Source organism: Orbicella franksi, chromosome 12 (genome assembly GCF_964199315.1).
Source record: "Orbicella franksi chromosome 12, jaOrbFran1.1, whole genome shotgun sequence".
NCBI classification, from domain to species: Eukaryota; Metazoa; Cnidaria; class Anthozoa; order Scleractinia; family Merulinidae; genus Orbicella; species Orbicella franksi.
The window spans coordinates 24,537,402-24,553,524 of NC_138156.1; the positions used below are offsets into that span (position 1 = coordinate 24,537,402).

A 16,123-nucleotide genomic window follows, 5' to 3' on the forward strand; every position below is an offset into this window, starting at 1 on the left:
TTGTTACTGGTTGTAAGATTATTATTTACTAGGTTTTAGGTACATTTGTGTGGATTAAGGTTTCAGCTACTTATATTTTTTCTCAGTTAATTTGATTTGCCTCGAGGTAGAATAACACAGAAACCAGGATCACGTAAATCTGATAACAGAACGAAATATGTCTTCTTTTTGTCAATAAAAAGAACCAGTTTTCATTTAGAACTTGTCAAGCGATGCGTGTTCAAATTAACTTCTTTAATTTCTGGCAAAACCGCAACTGAAACACTCTGCACGAGCAGTTATGAATATGTAAAGTTGGCTAATAATTATATTCAAGACGCGTGGAAAAAATGCTTGCTTCTGTTTTAACAATGCTTTAAACCAGAGGTAGGAAAAGGTTGCAATTACAATATGAACGTTTCGACATCGTTAGAAAGGCCAGAAAGGCTCAATTGTTGTACCTTTTTTTTTTTCATGTCATATTGTCCACATGCGGTTCTTATTTATTAAGTATGTTTACGCATAATTTCAGTCAAAAAATCTTAATGAAGCACCGGCTTCCCAAGATAAAAATTTGACTCTGCATACGTGGTGTATGGGACAGCTTGTGTATATAGAGAATTGTATGAAAAGTCACCGATCGCAAAAAAGTTGTGTAAATAACTATCTAATTTGAAATAAAGTTTTCCAACTCAAATGTGTCGCGTACTTGTCTCTTGCGCCGATTTTGAAGCCATTCTGACGCCGTTTAGTGAAGTTATTCGAAACCGTTGTCTTTCCTTCTAAAAGAAGGGAAAGGGAGACCACGCCATCGATCGCTGGCCGGACGTCACCCCACAAATCGCTCTCTCCTCAAAAGAAATAGTCCCAAACCGTAATAAAACCGTTCCATAAAGCCCAATAAATTTCACTCCACATACGTGTGCTTCGGCGGTCGAAAGACTCTTGAAGAACGAAAAATTTGGCTTAAAGTTCACCTCTTCGGCTTTCCTTTTATGCTTGAAAGGTCAAAGTATCTGGTTTCATCCTCAACTCTGATTGGTCCATTTGAACCAAGTCAAGCGATGACAACACGAGGGTTGTGTCCCTTCTTTTAGAAAGAGAGACAACAGTTTCGAATAACTTCACTAAACGGCGTCAGAATGGCTTCAAAAGAGACAAGTACGCGACACAAATGAGGAAGGAAAACTTTGTTTCAAATTAGTCATTTACACAATTTTTTTTACGATAGGGGACTTTCCCATACAACTCTCTATATACACAAGCTGTCCCATACACCACGTATGCAGAGTCGAATTTTTAGCTTGGGATGCCTGTCAATGAAGCCCAAGATAATCTGAAACATTGATCTTATCGTGTCCTTCACGAATGTTATTGGTTTGTTTCAACTGATAATAAACACACTGTCCTGCTGTAGTTCAGCAGTACAGAACTACAACTCTTCAAACGCGAAACGTGTCATTTACAAAGACGCTTTGGCGTCCAACACGTGCGTCTCGCATTGACTCCAAGAACATCTTAATCAGTTTAGCCAACTCGCTTTACGATGCCATTGTTCACTAGCTTTTTAAGTTTCCTTGGTCTGGTTTTGCTAGGTGCCGAAGCAAGAATTCCATCGCAAAACCTTACTACTGGTGTTTTCTTGTCTTACAACGAATACAATTCTAACGCTGTCTACGAGGCGTGGAAGGGACCTGGAGAGTTCTCGCTACTTTTCAACACTCGTAAACCCGCCGCGTTTCTTGCATATCAAGATGACAGTACCTACAACCACTTTGACTTGTTTCTGGTCAATGGAAAGATCCGCGCAAGAATAACCTTTGAAGAGTGCCAGTGGAAACAGCTTACTGTTGAGGGAAACTTCTCTGATTCTCAGTGGCATCGTCTTCGCTTAACAAGACAACTGAACAATGTTTCTCTAACAGTAGACGGATGTCATTCGCAATCTATTCCCTGCAGATATGCGTCTTCCAAATCAGAAAGGTGGCAAGCTCTGTATGTGGGAGGTATCCCGTGGAATATTACCCAGAATTCGAATACTTTGGCAAAACCGGGGATTTTTCGTGAGACTATTACATCTGGGTAAGTTGAATATAAGTAAAACATTCATTGAGTTGTCTTGTGAGGCAAAAATTAAAAGAATTCCACAAGTTAATTATGTTAAACAGTGAAGAAGAAGAAGAAGAAGAAGAAGAAGAAGAAGAAATGTTAAAGAAAATTTATGAAATTTCGGAGTGCTTATGAAAAATAAATAACTTGAAGGTTTTAATAGTTTACCAGGTGGTTGATCGAACCAAGCTGTCATTTCGTTAAACAAAGACCAAGGTTTGGTTGAGTTTATTAACCTTTAATGCCATTTTATTCTACAATGACTTTTATTCATACAGATTCAAGGGATGCATTGGTCACGTGACTCAAACTGCACCCGGCGAAAGTCCCAGGCCATTAGCACTGCGCTCCAGCTCGTGGACTGAATCCCACTGTGAGAGTTACTGTGCGCCTGGCCGGAAATGCAATCCGATAGATGACGTAACTCGTAAAGAATGTCAATGCCCCAGATACGAAAACGAAGACCCGATCTGCATGCTTCATACAAGCCGTTCGAAGGATGATCTCGCAACTATAATCATGGCTAGTTCATCGACTCTGTCACAGTCAGTTCAAATGACCTCAAAGAAAAGCACGCCCAAATTGAGTTCTGCAAGTCAAGCAAATGTCGAAGCAACTTCTTCATCAAAGATCACTGACCGCGCAACACCGACTAGCACCCAGTCCGCCTCGAAGCATGTGCAAGACTCATCAGAAGTAAAAGCACAATACGTAGACGTGGCATACCTTGATCAGCAGAGCTCTGTCCCAGGAAACTCGAGCCATCCACAGCCGCTTGGCTTGGTCTCAGCTTCAACAAGATTGTTTACTCCAGATGAAGTGTTTCCCAGCTCGGTAGAAGTTCGACCTAACTCTGCAGTCGACAACAATAGTTCAGTAATGGAAAAGAAAGGTAGCACCTCACGCATTTTAAGCTCCTTTGTCTTGATTTGTCTTGCGCCGGCGGTCTCGCTTCTCAGCGGACTTATGACCCGGTAAAGAACTTGACTAAGTCGTAGTCCGTCTTCAGTCTTTGCGTCATTTTGGCCACAGATTTATGGCTTTTATTCGAAGATCTCCACGGACTTTGATATGGAGTGGAACAATCTGCCGTGAGATAACTTGTTTAGAGCTGCATACTCAGCAACAGCACCAGAGTAAACAGCTGCTAATCAAACAGTGGCAGGCCAATGTCGAATTAATCGTCGCTCGTTGTCGGCAAATTATCTTGAAGCACTCGAGTTTCCCTGAAGGCCGTGTCCACACTACGCCGGAGGGATTTGAAAACGGAGCTTTATTTCTTCGTCTTTCCGTCCACACCAATCCGCCACGAAAACGGAGCTTTTCGAAAACGCTCTTCAAACCGGAGGAATTTGAAAACGCCGGCTTTGCGTTTTGGTGTGGACGGAAAACATTTTGAAAATGAAGCTTTTCGAAAAGGATGACATTACGGTTATCATGATATTCCCGAGCGGGCGAGTTGTTTTCAACTGACGGATGCAAAAAGAACGGTGATAGTTGCGTTTTCAAATTTCTCCTTCGTAGTGTGGAAGGAAAACATTTGATGCGTTTTCAGAGTGAAACCTCCGTTTTCAAATTCCTCCGACGTAGTGTGGGCTAGGCCTTTGTTTTTTGATTTAGAGACGGGGTAGGGAGGCGCGTTGCGAGACAAACAAAAGAAAAACTAGACTAATATCTTCTAGCTATGAGTACATTTCAGACCTTTCATACTTTTAAAATATCTCTTGAAATTAGGAAAACAAAGTGAGCAATTTTATTCATGCTTAGAGTAAATATATAGCGGGAATTAATTAATAATGTTTGGCTGGGGCAATATCATTGGGGAGTTTGAGGCATGCGCGTTCAATATCCCATGACGTATGATTATGCGTCAGTACTGTGCGGAGCTTCGTTCATTTGGTCACGTGGTTGGCGAAGTCATTAGGAAAACGAGTAGCTCTGGGAGCGAAAACACGTCAGTGGGGAAAATACTTTTACTACAATTGCTCAAGCCAAGAGAGACTGATGTCTATCATTTCAAGGTTTAACGTATTTAATATCAAATTTTAAAGCTGTACAGGGAAGAGAAATTACATCATTGAAGTAAATTTCCGCTAAAAACTCCTGGAATTTTAAAGTATTGAAGTCAAACTTTTAATTGACAGGAATAACGACAAAATTATAACATTCTTGTCTATAATTTCTGCTGATGTCTGTTGGATCCCAACAATACAAACAGCTGGTAACCAGAAAATCAAGTGTGAAGCTAGTTTTAATTCTAATTCATCAATGTCTTTCGCTATTTATTAGGGGAAATTAATTAACACAAACACGGCATTGAAGACCAGATATGCAAAGGGCTATAGGAAATTAAGAGAGGATTTACTCAGGGAAGATCGTATGATAACCGGAGACTTTCCGTGTCATTGGATTAACAAAACGATTTCCCACAAAATTAGCGAACGTTTAAGGGAACAACATTTCTTATGCAGTGATGCCTTTGGAATATCTTGAAATCTAAAAGTTCACTTTGTTAATACTATGGAACTTGATTCGTGCTTAGATGTTGAAAAAAAGAAAGGAAGAATTAATCTTCGTAATTAACTAGAAATCCGTGTCAACACTACCCTGTCTGCATCTATCTGTCAGAGGGTGACAATGTAAGGTCATTTGAATTCCAAATTTATTTCTTACCGCAGTCTTATCGCTTTTGAGAAGTTATAGCTGCAAACGCCTGTTGGAGGCCTGTACTGCTATGCGGGGAAATTTTATCGAACTTGCCGAGGCTCAAATCATTGGAGCGTGATGTTTCTTGCCCTTTGTTGATTGAATGAGGCGCGTTGTCAGCAAACGTTTAGTGAACATGTCGAAACTCTGGCTTGGCGTACAAATCTGTTTCCTGATTACCATCTGCCACCAAATCGCTTATGGCGCGCGACTTGTTCCCAAAAACAAAACGGACAACACTTTCATGTACACCAGGTTCGCTTATTCTGCTTACAGTTCTTTCGAATTTTCCGACAATTCTACGCTAGTGTTACGTTTCAAGACGTCGAAAAAACGCGGCATGCTGTTCTACATGGATGACGGCGGCACCAAAGAGTTTATGGATGCATTCCTGTTAAACGGACAGTTAAGAATTCGGATCACAATGGGCAGCTGTCAAGGAAAACAAAGATTTTTAAACGGCTCTTTCGCTGACCTCAAATGGCGCAAACTTACTCTACAACGAACCTCTGAGTCTGTGCTTGTGACAGTAGACAGTGCTGCTTCCAGTTATGTGCTTTGTGACGGAGTAAAGAAAACTGACTTCAAGAAACATGGACCTCTGTACATCAGCTACTTTCCGTCTTCTGAATGGTCCCACATTAAATGGACCTTACGGGATTCCCTTTGGAGATCTCTGACCCTCGGCGGGTAAGTTAGTTAATCTTCTGTCGGCACGCCGGTCAATAAGGGTTATTTGGAATTCCGAAAAGCGACTTTCGCAACCAAAATGTTTTCATGTCTAACACCTACAGTTTACTGCTAAGGATTTTTTTTATAAAGATGACATAATGGCCATCTTGACTGAAGAAAACCACATTGATAACCGTACTGGCTGTCAGTAGGAAAAGACGGAAAAATGTCCAGTCTTTTGAATTACAATCTAAGTGTCCAAAACTTTGGGTTCAAATCTTGGCTTTTCATCAAATTATTACGGAACGTCAACCTAGCATGTTAGGGTGACCTTTTCTGGTATTACCGAATCATTAGCATTTTAATTTTTAACCATACTTAACCCTTTCCTTCTAAGAAAAGAAAATTTTGTACGCCACTAAGCAACTGAAATATTAAAAAAACTAATAGCATATGAGAGTACTGCTAATCCTCTCATGTGGTTAGTTAGTTTATTTTTTAAAATGAATTTTAACGGTCACGGCTGTTTTCATCTGTAGATACTATAGACTTATAAGTTAGAACTGAATATTAGGTTTAAAAGCTGCTCAGTTTCAGCTATCAAAAGCTGGCACTAATACTACTAGGTTCAAACCATTAACTTAATTAAATAAGAGCACATTAACTAGTCAAGATGCGAACAATTATTGTGAAAACTGAGAGAAGTGATATATCTTTAGTCTCTGGGAATCGGGACTGGAATAATGAAATGCTCATCAGTTCTTTCCTTGCTCCTTCTCTGAAATTTAAACTAAATTATTCCAAGGCAAAGGAAAGTCGTTACCGATTCTCTAAAAAATATAGGCCATTTTCCCACCAGTCTTATCCCATTAAGCGGTCTAAGTGCTGTTATTTTTTTTGATTACATAGAAATGAATGGCTTCTCATTTTGTTGACAAACCAGTACCAGCTGCGACTCAGTTGGATTAATAGACTTGATAATGCCAGTGCGCTGAGTATGTCCTTGCCCACTGAGTAACGCGATTTTATCAGTGTCGGCCACAGTTCTTGGTTATTTGAAGGACCTACAAAAAATACAACTTTTTTAAAAGTTGGCATACAGACTACTCATACAAGTTGGCATACAGACTACTCATTCAAGTTGGCTTACAGACTACTCATACAACTGGAAACCACATACACAACGTCCCCTTCCCAACTGACCCTAGCCCGACCCTTTTCAAGAGACACTTTCCGCCGCTAAGAACTCTTACCTGGACCCTAAGCGGGGCGAGGAGGTTATTTTCGGATTACTTATTAAGCTCAGTAATCTGATTATACTGTGACGATAATTACAATGATTTAATACTTGGTCAGAACTCTGGACAATATTATACTCTTAATTACTGGCATCGGCTTCATTTTGATTCTTTTGTGTTTTTCGATCGTTTCATATCACAATAAATCTGTGTGAGCAGTGGCGGATCTAGGGGAGATCTATGGGGTGGGGGTAGGGGTGGGGTCCGCCCCCCCCCCATGTTTTGGGTAAAAAAGAAGAAGAAGGAAGAAAAGTCGGCAGGGCAAGTAAAAAAAAAAACCGCCCCCCCCCCCCCTTCCTTTTAGCTCAAGGTCTGGATCCGCCACTGGTGAGTGTCGTTTTCTCTGCATTGCACAGATAGAGCTAATTGGTAACTGAGAGAAATGAACCAATCACAGCGCATAGTGGTGACCCTCTTGGTTTTGGTTTGGCACCTGTTCATGACCAAAACTACCCTGCTCTGATTCAGGTTACTCTGAAAGCGCATCGAATGTTTCCCGTCCACACTGCGCCAGAGGAATTTAGAAACTCAACAACCACTACTCATTTTGGATTTGTGTTTGAGGAAAACTCGGTAGGGAAATCACGTGATTATCGTGTCGCCATCGTTTTCAAAGAGCTCCGTTTTGAAAATGTTTTCCGTCCACACAAAAACAAAAAGCCGGCGTTTTCAAATGCCTCTGGTGTGATATGGAGAGCGATTTCGAAAAGCTACGTTTTCTTGACGGATTAATGTGGACGGTAGGCCTAACTGTAGAAATTAAGCTTCGTATGCCCCTTCAAGGCATACGAATCAACAACAAAGAAATACATGACAGAATATGAATTAAATTGTTTGTTAATTGATCTTTTCACCGTTTCTGACGCCATCTTGCTTGGGGGGCAAATGCAGCAAAACTTGCAGTAAATGTATGGGAAAAGTTAAAGGTTTGATGCCCAATAAGTTGAGAGTGATTGACTTTCTGATTATTTTATGAGTTACAAGGAAAAGACACCCAACAGAAGGTTGTTTTGGTCAAATTTGAAGAACATAGATTTGCTGTGAGGCGAGAAATTGCACTTTTAATTTTTCTTACAAATGTCTCAAAATTTTCCCGCGAATCGCAATTCGATTTTACAGACAAACGTGTGGAAAAATGAAAACCTTAATTGTGGCTTTTCTAGCGTGGCTATTTCCATCAAATGCGATCAGGAAATTATTTTACCTAGTAGCTTTAGTTTTTAATTCATAGATAGTTTAGAACTCGAATTTTCAGTGAGTTGTTAAACATTAGATTCTCCATTTTGCCCATACACGTTAGAAACCGGGAAAAGACCTATACACAAAAGCAACAGCTGACATGAAGATCCACAAGAAGAAACATGTACAGATAAATAATGACAAGATATGGCGGGAATAACGCAAAGAGATAAATTCAATTCGTCAAACTCCAGCCAATCTTCTTTTCCCTTAGATTCGAAGGTTGTATGAAAACTCCAAGGTTCGCTACAGGCGACAAAAAGTTACGCCGAGCCCGTCTTTTGAAAAGCGAGCGTACCATCCCCGGATGCCGTGACGCGTGCAAAGACCCCAGTTTTGGCGGGAAATGCCACAATGGCGGGAAATGCGTGAACAGGATCGTGAGAAGAGAGTGCGACTGCAGAGGAACTGGATTCAATGGTCCGAACTGTTCTCGGGGTAAGATAAATTTCCCAGACTTGTTTCCTTCTTGAATGGTAAATACAATAAAATATATAATGTCTATAGTAGCTGAATTAATAAATTAAAGGTCGCAGTAATATTCATTACGTTATTAAAATAATAATATGCATTTTACCTTGTACGTGTTTTTTCGTTTGTTGGCTTTGAATGAGACTTCATCTGAAACGAATTATTAAAGCAAATCGAGTTCCATAGAAAATGATCTTTTTTCTTGTTACATGTGATGCCCATCGATTCTTTCATGTTTTGTTTTCTGTCAGTGTAGGATCTTCGATAAAGTCAATCTGAAATGAGAAAATGAGTTAACAAAAATAAATAAATAATAATAATAATAATAATAATACGGTAACTGGTTTTCTTTCCGCAATACAAAGAAAGAAACATTGAAAGTTGTTAAGGATGACACACTTCACAGCTACACATCTTGTGTGGCTCAGTCATTTGAAATTAATGCCTTCATTCGAGTTAAGATTTGCATACGAAGCTTGCCTGATAAGAATCTCGCATCGCAACTTTTGAACACACAGTTAACAAATAAAAACTAAAATGAACTGTGGTTTTGTGATGAGATGAACGATTCTTTGTTTATCTTTATTTCATTTAGTATTGAAAAAACGTTGTGCCTTTCATTTGTCTGGGTAGTACTGGCAGCTTGTCAATGTGCTCAGCTTCAGAGCTGGGTCAGTGATATTCATCGTTTAATGCGGGGCTGTTATTAACAAAAAGGACTCTGATCGCATTTAGCGTAATTATATGGTGGGAATATTATCGGTGCATCAGTAACATGATCAAGAATTTAAGCCTGCTTGTACTTTTTTCCATGTTAGTCGCACTTGTGGATTCCACAGCAGGACTGCGATTCAAAGCAGATTCTAAACGGTCTTATGCTGAGTTCACCGGTTGGCCCATGCCAGAAATCAGCGAGCTGCAGTTTTACTTCAAAACAGGCTCAAAAAAACCCGCCATTCTCCTCTACCAAGACAATGGCGTTGATCGTGACACGAACGATTACCTCGAAGTATCTCTGGTGAAACATGGCCACGTTCGGCTTCGTCTCCGTGGTAATGGATGTTCGAAGACTTACCTTTATATCCGTCGAAACTTTACCGATGACTCCTGGCACAAGTTGAAAATTTCACGACACGGCGTCCGTCTCAATTTGACCGTTGACAACATTTCAAGCGAATACATCTCCTGTGTACAGCCGCCGCGTTTCTCTGGACGCAATGGAAAAGCTCAGAGCTCCCTTTTTATGGGAGGAATTCCACTCGAAAATCCCCAGGGAACTCCTACCGATGGGAAATGGGCCCTGACTGGGCTGTTCCGCAAAGTACTACAAGAAAGCAGGTGAGAAGTGGTAAAAAGTGTTACGTGAAATTATGGTATGTGCGAAATTTTTGCAGTCTTTTCTTTTTACTAATCTCAGTATACACCTACTATATCTGTCGAGTATTTTTAGAATCTTATTTCAACAAAATAATTTTTGTAGTACTACGAGAAATCCTTGTTCTAATGTGATAATTCGAGGTTTCCACAGATAGCATCTTGATTGAGGACATGAAATAGACAAATGTCTGCTTTGGACAGCTGCAAACCGATGAGAATGGTCATACACAGCCTGTGATCGCAGAAATTCAGTACTAGAAAATAGTCTGTTCGGGTTAAACCTTTCGGTCAAGTTGATTTTCAAAGTGGCGCTTGATTTTCTACAGATATTTCACACATACACACAACTTAGACTTGGTTCCCACAATTTTACTTTTAATTATTAAAGAGAGGATTTATGAATAATTTTCGTACTTGGACCTGACTAGTTCGAAATAACGTTTAGCTTATATATAAATTATAATCAGAAGGAGTATTGACTTTGACAATATTTTACTGAACAATTGTGCTCATAGGGAGCTGCAGTTCGAAACAGTTATATTCTAAATTCAAATAATATGGTCACTCAGTGGGAAGGAAGGAAAACCATTTCGTAAAATTGAAACAATGGAAAGACTATACAAAGGAAACCCAGGCGTCGGGAAACAACACAGGATCTGCATGATAGTAAAACACAAAAAGCCAAGGTGCAGAAAAATTACTTTGTTCTTTTCCAATTAACAACAGCAGCAACAAAAACAGCAAGAACAACAACAAAGGAAGGAGAAAGAATGAGTTATAGACTAATATTATTAACATCAGAGCGGTTTGCTGAGTTTTCCACTCGAATTTTTAAAGCAAGCCATACACGTGTCGCGAAAAACACCTTTGTCGGGGATCCAATGTTTCTTACAAAAGGATTCGCTCTTGTCAACAAGTTTGTTTCCAAATTTAGTGGCGTAGTTAATATATTTTTTTCCGTGCTGGAAAACCTACAATTGCGTCTTCTCTTTTCATACATGCATTTTTTTTTATTACCCGGGAAGAAAATTCAGACAAACAACGGGAATTTTAAAAAAATTGGACAGCATTGTTTTGCACTGTGTATTCCCTATTGACAGCTGGTTCCAGGGATGTGTAGCGCTACTGAGATACAACAGCGAGGCCAAGCCATTCGAGAATGTCAAGCTACTGGGGTCAAAAGGCGTGTGGGAAAACTGCAGCGGCGAGGCGTGTTCAAGTTCTGAACAGAACAAGTGTAAACACGGAGGGATCTGTGTTGATCTGGTGGTGAAGACCGAGTGCGATTGTAAGGGGACTGGGTACTACGGACGCTTCTGCGAACGATCAGGTAATGAACGTTAACAATAAACTAAGCATACTAACTTAACTAGATAGCGGGTTGGTATTTGTTTTTATAGTGTTGCCACACACACTGATTACAATACTTATACGGCTACTTACACTACCTGCAAGGCTAATACATCTACTTAATCTACTTACATTACTTACAATATGATTCCTCCAGCCACTTGCAATGCTAAGACTTACAACACTTACATTACTTACAATACAGTACATACACTGCTTACGATACAGTACGATCACTTGTGCTACTTACAGTACTAATATGTACTACACACCGTACAATGTGATAACTCATGTTGCTTACAATACTAACACTTAAACTACTTACACTGCAATACGATTACAATACTAACGCCACTTGCAATACTAATACTCACACTACGTACTTACACAGCTTACAATAGCGGGTTGGTATATTAATAAGAATATGCCACATCTCCAATGTTTCGAGAGCACGGCTAAACTTTGATCTCCAGGCTGACAGGTGCAATTAATTCAACGGCCTGTTCCCACGAATGCAGATGAAAAGCCAGGGTAGGCAAGAGAAGATGTAACAATATTTGTGATTAAAATGTTTTGTCTCATTTTGTTTGATTTCTAGTGAGCCAGGAACTAACGACGACTTCAGATGTTAGAAACACGGCCTTTACCACTGCACCAGACCACACCAAGCCGGACAAAGACAACGAAAACGATGAGAAGAATCCCGATGAAACAAAAGGTGAACCAACAGCAAGGAAAAATAAAAAGGCTCGTAATGAATCTTCTTCTCCGGTCGTTTCACCCGGGTGGTGCCTATTACTCTCCATGGGATCTTTGCTCATGCGCACTACTGCAGCTTGATAATGACAGGCATTACTCTATCGTCAGCGGAGTCAACGGAAAAAAGCTTGTTTCAGTGGTTCTAAAGTAGCAGTTGATGGTTTTATTCTGCAAGGGATACTGTCCAACAGTGTTTTCACAGGAGAGAAGAAAATGTTGAAACTTTATCAAGATTAAACGCGACTTGGATCCAAGTTAAAGAAAGCTTAGAGAAGACAACTTAAAACTATTTACAATTATTGAAAAAACAATAATTTCCAATCTCCTTCCTCTATTAATTTTAGTCTTTTTTTAATTATTCCCCAATAAGACCAAGTACGTTTGGAGTTACGGTGAGGCTGATTATTAAGACAATCATTTCATGAATCAACTTATATTTAACCAAGGAATTCCTTCATCTGTATTTAAATTAAATAATAGGTTTTCGTTGAAAACGTGAAATTCTGATGAAAATGCATGAACTGATATGTTATTGGTGTATATCAACATTGATGCAACAAATTAATGTAGCTAAGAAAAGTAATTATGTTCTGCTTGCTATGCTCTCTAAGAAAGTAGTAATATATGTAGGGTAGCTCAAAGATTACAATCGATTGGTTATTACATGTTAACTAGTATGTGAACTTCATTCTAGAATCAGTTATAATCATTTGATCCTTGCAAGGTACAAACACAAATGCGTGCTACTAAAAGAAAAACCTTTCAACTAGAAATTAAGCTTCGAGAGAAAAACTCGTTGTAGCTGGATCTCACGTGACCTACTCACCAATGAGAATTATGGGTTATCACTTGAATAGAACAGTCACAATAAAATAAATTAAACCGTCGACAATTTGAATTCACCGAATTTGACTTGCAAGGCTTTACGGCAAATTTTATGTTTGATACATATTGTAAGGTTTGGCACGTATCAAAATAGCTGTTCCTTAGAAATGTATAACAACGCAAATTTCGGCAAGAGTTTCGTAAGGCTGGTAACTGCAGTCACGTGCATTGCTTAAAAGACTGTAAAAAAACGTAAAAAATATGTTAACGAATTTAATAGAAGTGAGGTCTGTTTCCTGATGTGCCTTCATGTTTAGTAAAGGCTGGTTTTCAATAGCGCATTAGCGTAAGCATAAGCGACTGACGCAGATGCAATAAGGTACTGTTGAGTAGCGCTTGCTACTTGAAATGTTTCTTAATAGAAAGCTTTTAAAGCTCTCTCCACGGTTAGCTTTTCTCATTTGAATTACAATGTAATCCAACACGTGTTCGGGGCAATTTCGGGCTAGTCTGTAGTTTCTGCCCGAAATTACCTCGCATCCACGTTGAATTACATCGTAGTGCAAATGAGAGGAGGTAAGCGATGTTATCAACATCTTACTGCGCATGCGTGTGTTGATTATGGTCATGTGCTTAAGTCTGATTTGACTCGACTTAAGTCGAAAAGCATTTTTGACTTGATCAAATATAAAATAAAATAAAATAGAAAATAAATATAAATAAATGAATAAAAAATAATAAAATAATAAATGAATGAAATTCAGCTTATCTTGTCACTGATAGAATTAACTGATAACTGCCTTCAGAGATTGTAATAAAGCTTCTGTGCGAGACAGAGATGATTATAAAGGCGAACTTCTCGTGTTACCATAAATTAAATGGTGCAAAACGAGAGGGAAGGTCTGGAAGAACGACATATGTTGTAGAAAGCTAGCGTTTTCCGCTTTCATGAGATTATCTACTCCCCTTGCTTGGTTTTCGGTGTGGGTTTTTTTTCTACCCAGGCCTTTGAACTCGATTCCATCTGATTTTCTGTGACGACACAGGAATGGAGCACGTGACCAGAAACACATTGTTCACAGCGACAGTTCAAAAGACTATAAAATGTTTAAGCAAGCAACCGGAACGATGATCCTGCTGGTATACGTTGGATCAATAGTGATCTAATCGGCTTCACATATAAAATGAAGAATACAAAAGCAAAAACCGACACAACGTAGGATGATTTTTTGAAGGTGTACTATACTTCAAAAGAACACGACTGGAAACTAATTTTACCCGGAGGGGGAGTCCCATATAAAAAGGACGGGGGTACTCGGCGCACCTTTTAGTGGTTAAAAAAGCGGATTTTGTAACTCTTGAGATGTTCAGCCTCAAAAGGTCTACCAGCAGGGGTTTTCTCTTACCTTTCAGGGTATTGAGCCGAAAAAAGTCAGTGTCAGTCGATATTTTGTTTTAGAATCGGTACATCTTAGGGGTGAAAAACATTTCAAACCACACCCACAGAACAGGATCTTGATAACCCTTTATAAATACTGTATATTAAGTACAAAGGCAAATAAACAGAATGAATGAATGAATGAAATCTTAGTGGTTCTTTTCAAAATTTTCCGACGAACATCTCCCCGGAAAATTTTGTACCCAACCGCAAAAGCGCTCGCGAACGTTCATAATTTTCTGGGAACTTGAAAAAATTTCGAAAGTCTTGTATGTTGTACCGCACATGCACCTGGACTCATTTAAACAGGGAAGAACACACTTTGAAAGGACTGGCGCAAAACTTTGCAAGCAAGGCCAGAGTTGTAAAATTATCAACGTGATTATGCTTGCTAAAGATGAGACTCTTATTAGAAGATTCCACTAGATATGGAGATATGGAAGAAAAAGGCAGAAAATACATAGATAATCATTGATGCAAAACTAATATTGTCAGAGGAAATTAGAGTGAGAATTACTCTTGGAAATAAACATCAATAGGTCTCTTGACTTTCAACTTTTTTCCAACGGGTGGGTTAAATTCATGGCCTCTTTGTAGTATTGACTAGCTAGTAGAAAAAAACGCTATCAATGGTTTCGCAGAGAATGCATTATGTATAATTCATTAACTCTGATTAGGTCAAAGTTTCTTGAGTGAATGAACTTTTCTGTTCTTGAATGAAGAACAGTGTAGCTCATTTCAGCATAATGTGTGTCTGACAAGGCGTCAGGCCAGGCCAAAGTTAAACGAGGAAACGTCCGCCTCACGCTGCAATGAGTATTTATTTGTCCTCCGTTACTCGTAACGACTTGGGAATCGAGAAATCTGAAGTCAGTTTTAAAGCTTAAAATGGCTGAAGCGGCAAGTGAATAGCGTAACCACAAGTTCAAGTGAAATAGTAAATAAAACAGTAAACGTAAAAAAACAGGTGTATTTTTGTGAAATACGTACCAATTTGGTTTACCAGCCTGTCAGACTCAAAATTTGCCAAAAAAAATTAAAAAGAAATCAAGTCATACTGATGTAAAACTTGTTAGTAGTGTTTGTGTGGCATAAACCATGTTACAGTAGATTTCAAATCAAGTGGTTTACAAACTGATAACCAACCGGAAAACATACAAAACTGGACGATCTTAAACGCAATGTGGAATTTCAAAAATTGTGCTGCTTGCGTCAATTTTTGATGGTTTTGTCGCTTTTGCGCATACAAACTGCAACTCAAATACCTTTATTATTTAAAAATATATCGCATTCTCTTTTCAGTTCATTAAGTCAAAGCATCGATATTTATCTCATGTAAAAAGAAAAGCAACTTTATCATTACTTGAAATGACTAACAACCCTCATTACCATGGGTTAAAATATAAATAAAACAAATTCCACCGCAAAATTACTAACATTGACTCTCGCGTGAGAATATTCATATTCATTTTAATACGAACACCTTTTAAAGAGAAACAGAAGGCCGAATATGAATAATTATTTAATGGGCGGTCTTAACCGCTTTTTCTTTGACCGCAAGCCCGTTTTAGATAGATTTTCAGGTATACATTTAACTGACTAAAGGTGATCTACGGAGAAATGTTTTTGAGTCACCCGTGGGCCGAAAGCGGATTTTGCAATTTATAACAAGAAAGGTTCTAAAATAACCATCACGTATGATTGAGTTGTAAATTTTTAATGGAACGACGCGCAAAATGAACAGAAAATTGCTGCTTATTTGTAAACAATTAAACGCCAAAACTGAAATCTCAGCGAGGCGAATGGAGAGTAACTTTAAATTTCTACGGCTATTGTTACAGGAATAATAGAAAATGATGAACATGGAAATAACTAGTTTTAACGCCAAGCCTTTATGCAC

The 16,123-nt window shown here is 38.9% G+C and overlaps 1 protein-coding gene across 1 annotated transcript; it reads left to right on the forward strand.

Moving 5' to 3' along the window:
* Positions 1–1,525: 1,525 nt before the first annotated feature.
* On the forward strand, positions 1,526–14,017 carry LOC145462339 (neurexin 1-like). The gene is made up of 7 exons (XM_081445832.1): positions 1,526–2,061; positions 2,367–3,062; positions 4,900–5,484; positions 8,218–8,441; positions 9,293–9,812; positions 10,952–11,181; positions 11,800–14,017. Exons 1-7 carry the CDS (start codon positions 1,526–1,528, stop codon positions 12,039–12,041), a joined length of 3,033 nt encoding a protein of 1,010 aa, XP_081301958.1. The 3' UTR covers positions 12,042–14,017.
* Positions 14,018–16,123: the final 2,106 nt, after the last annotated feature.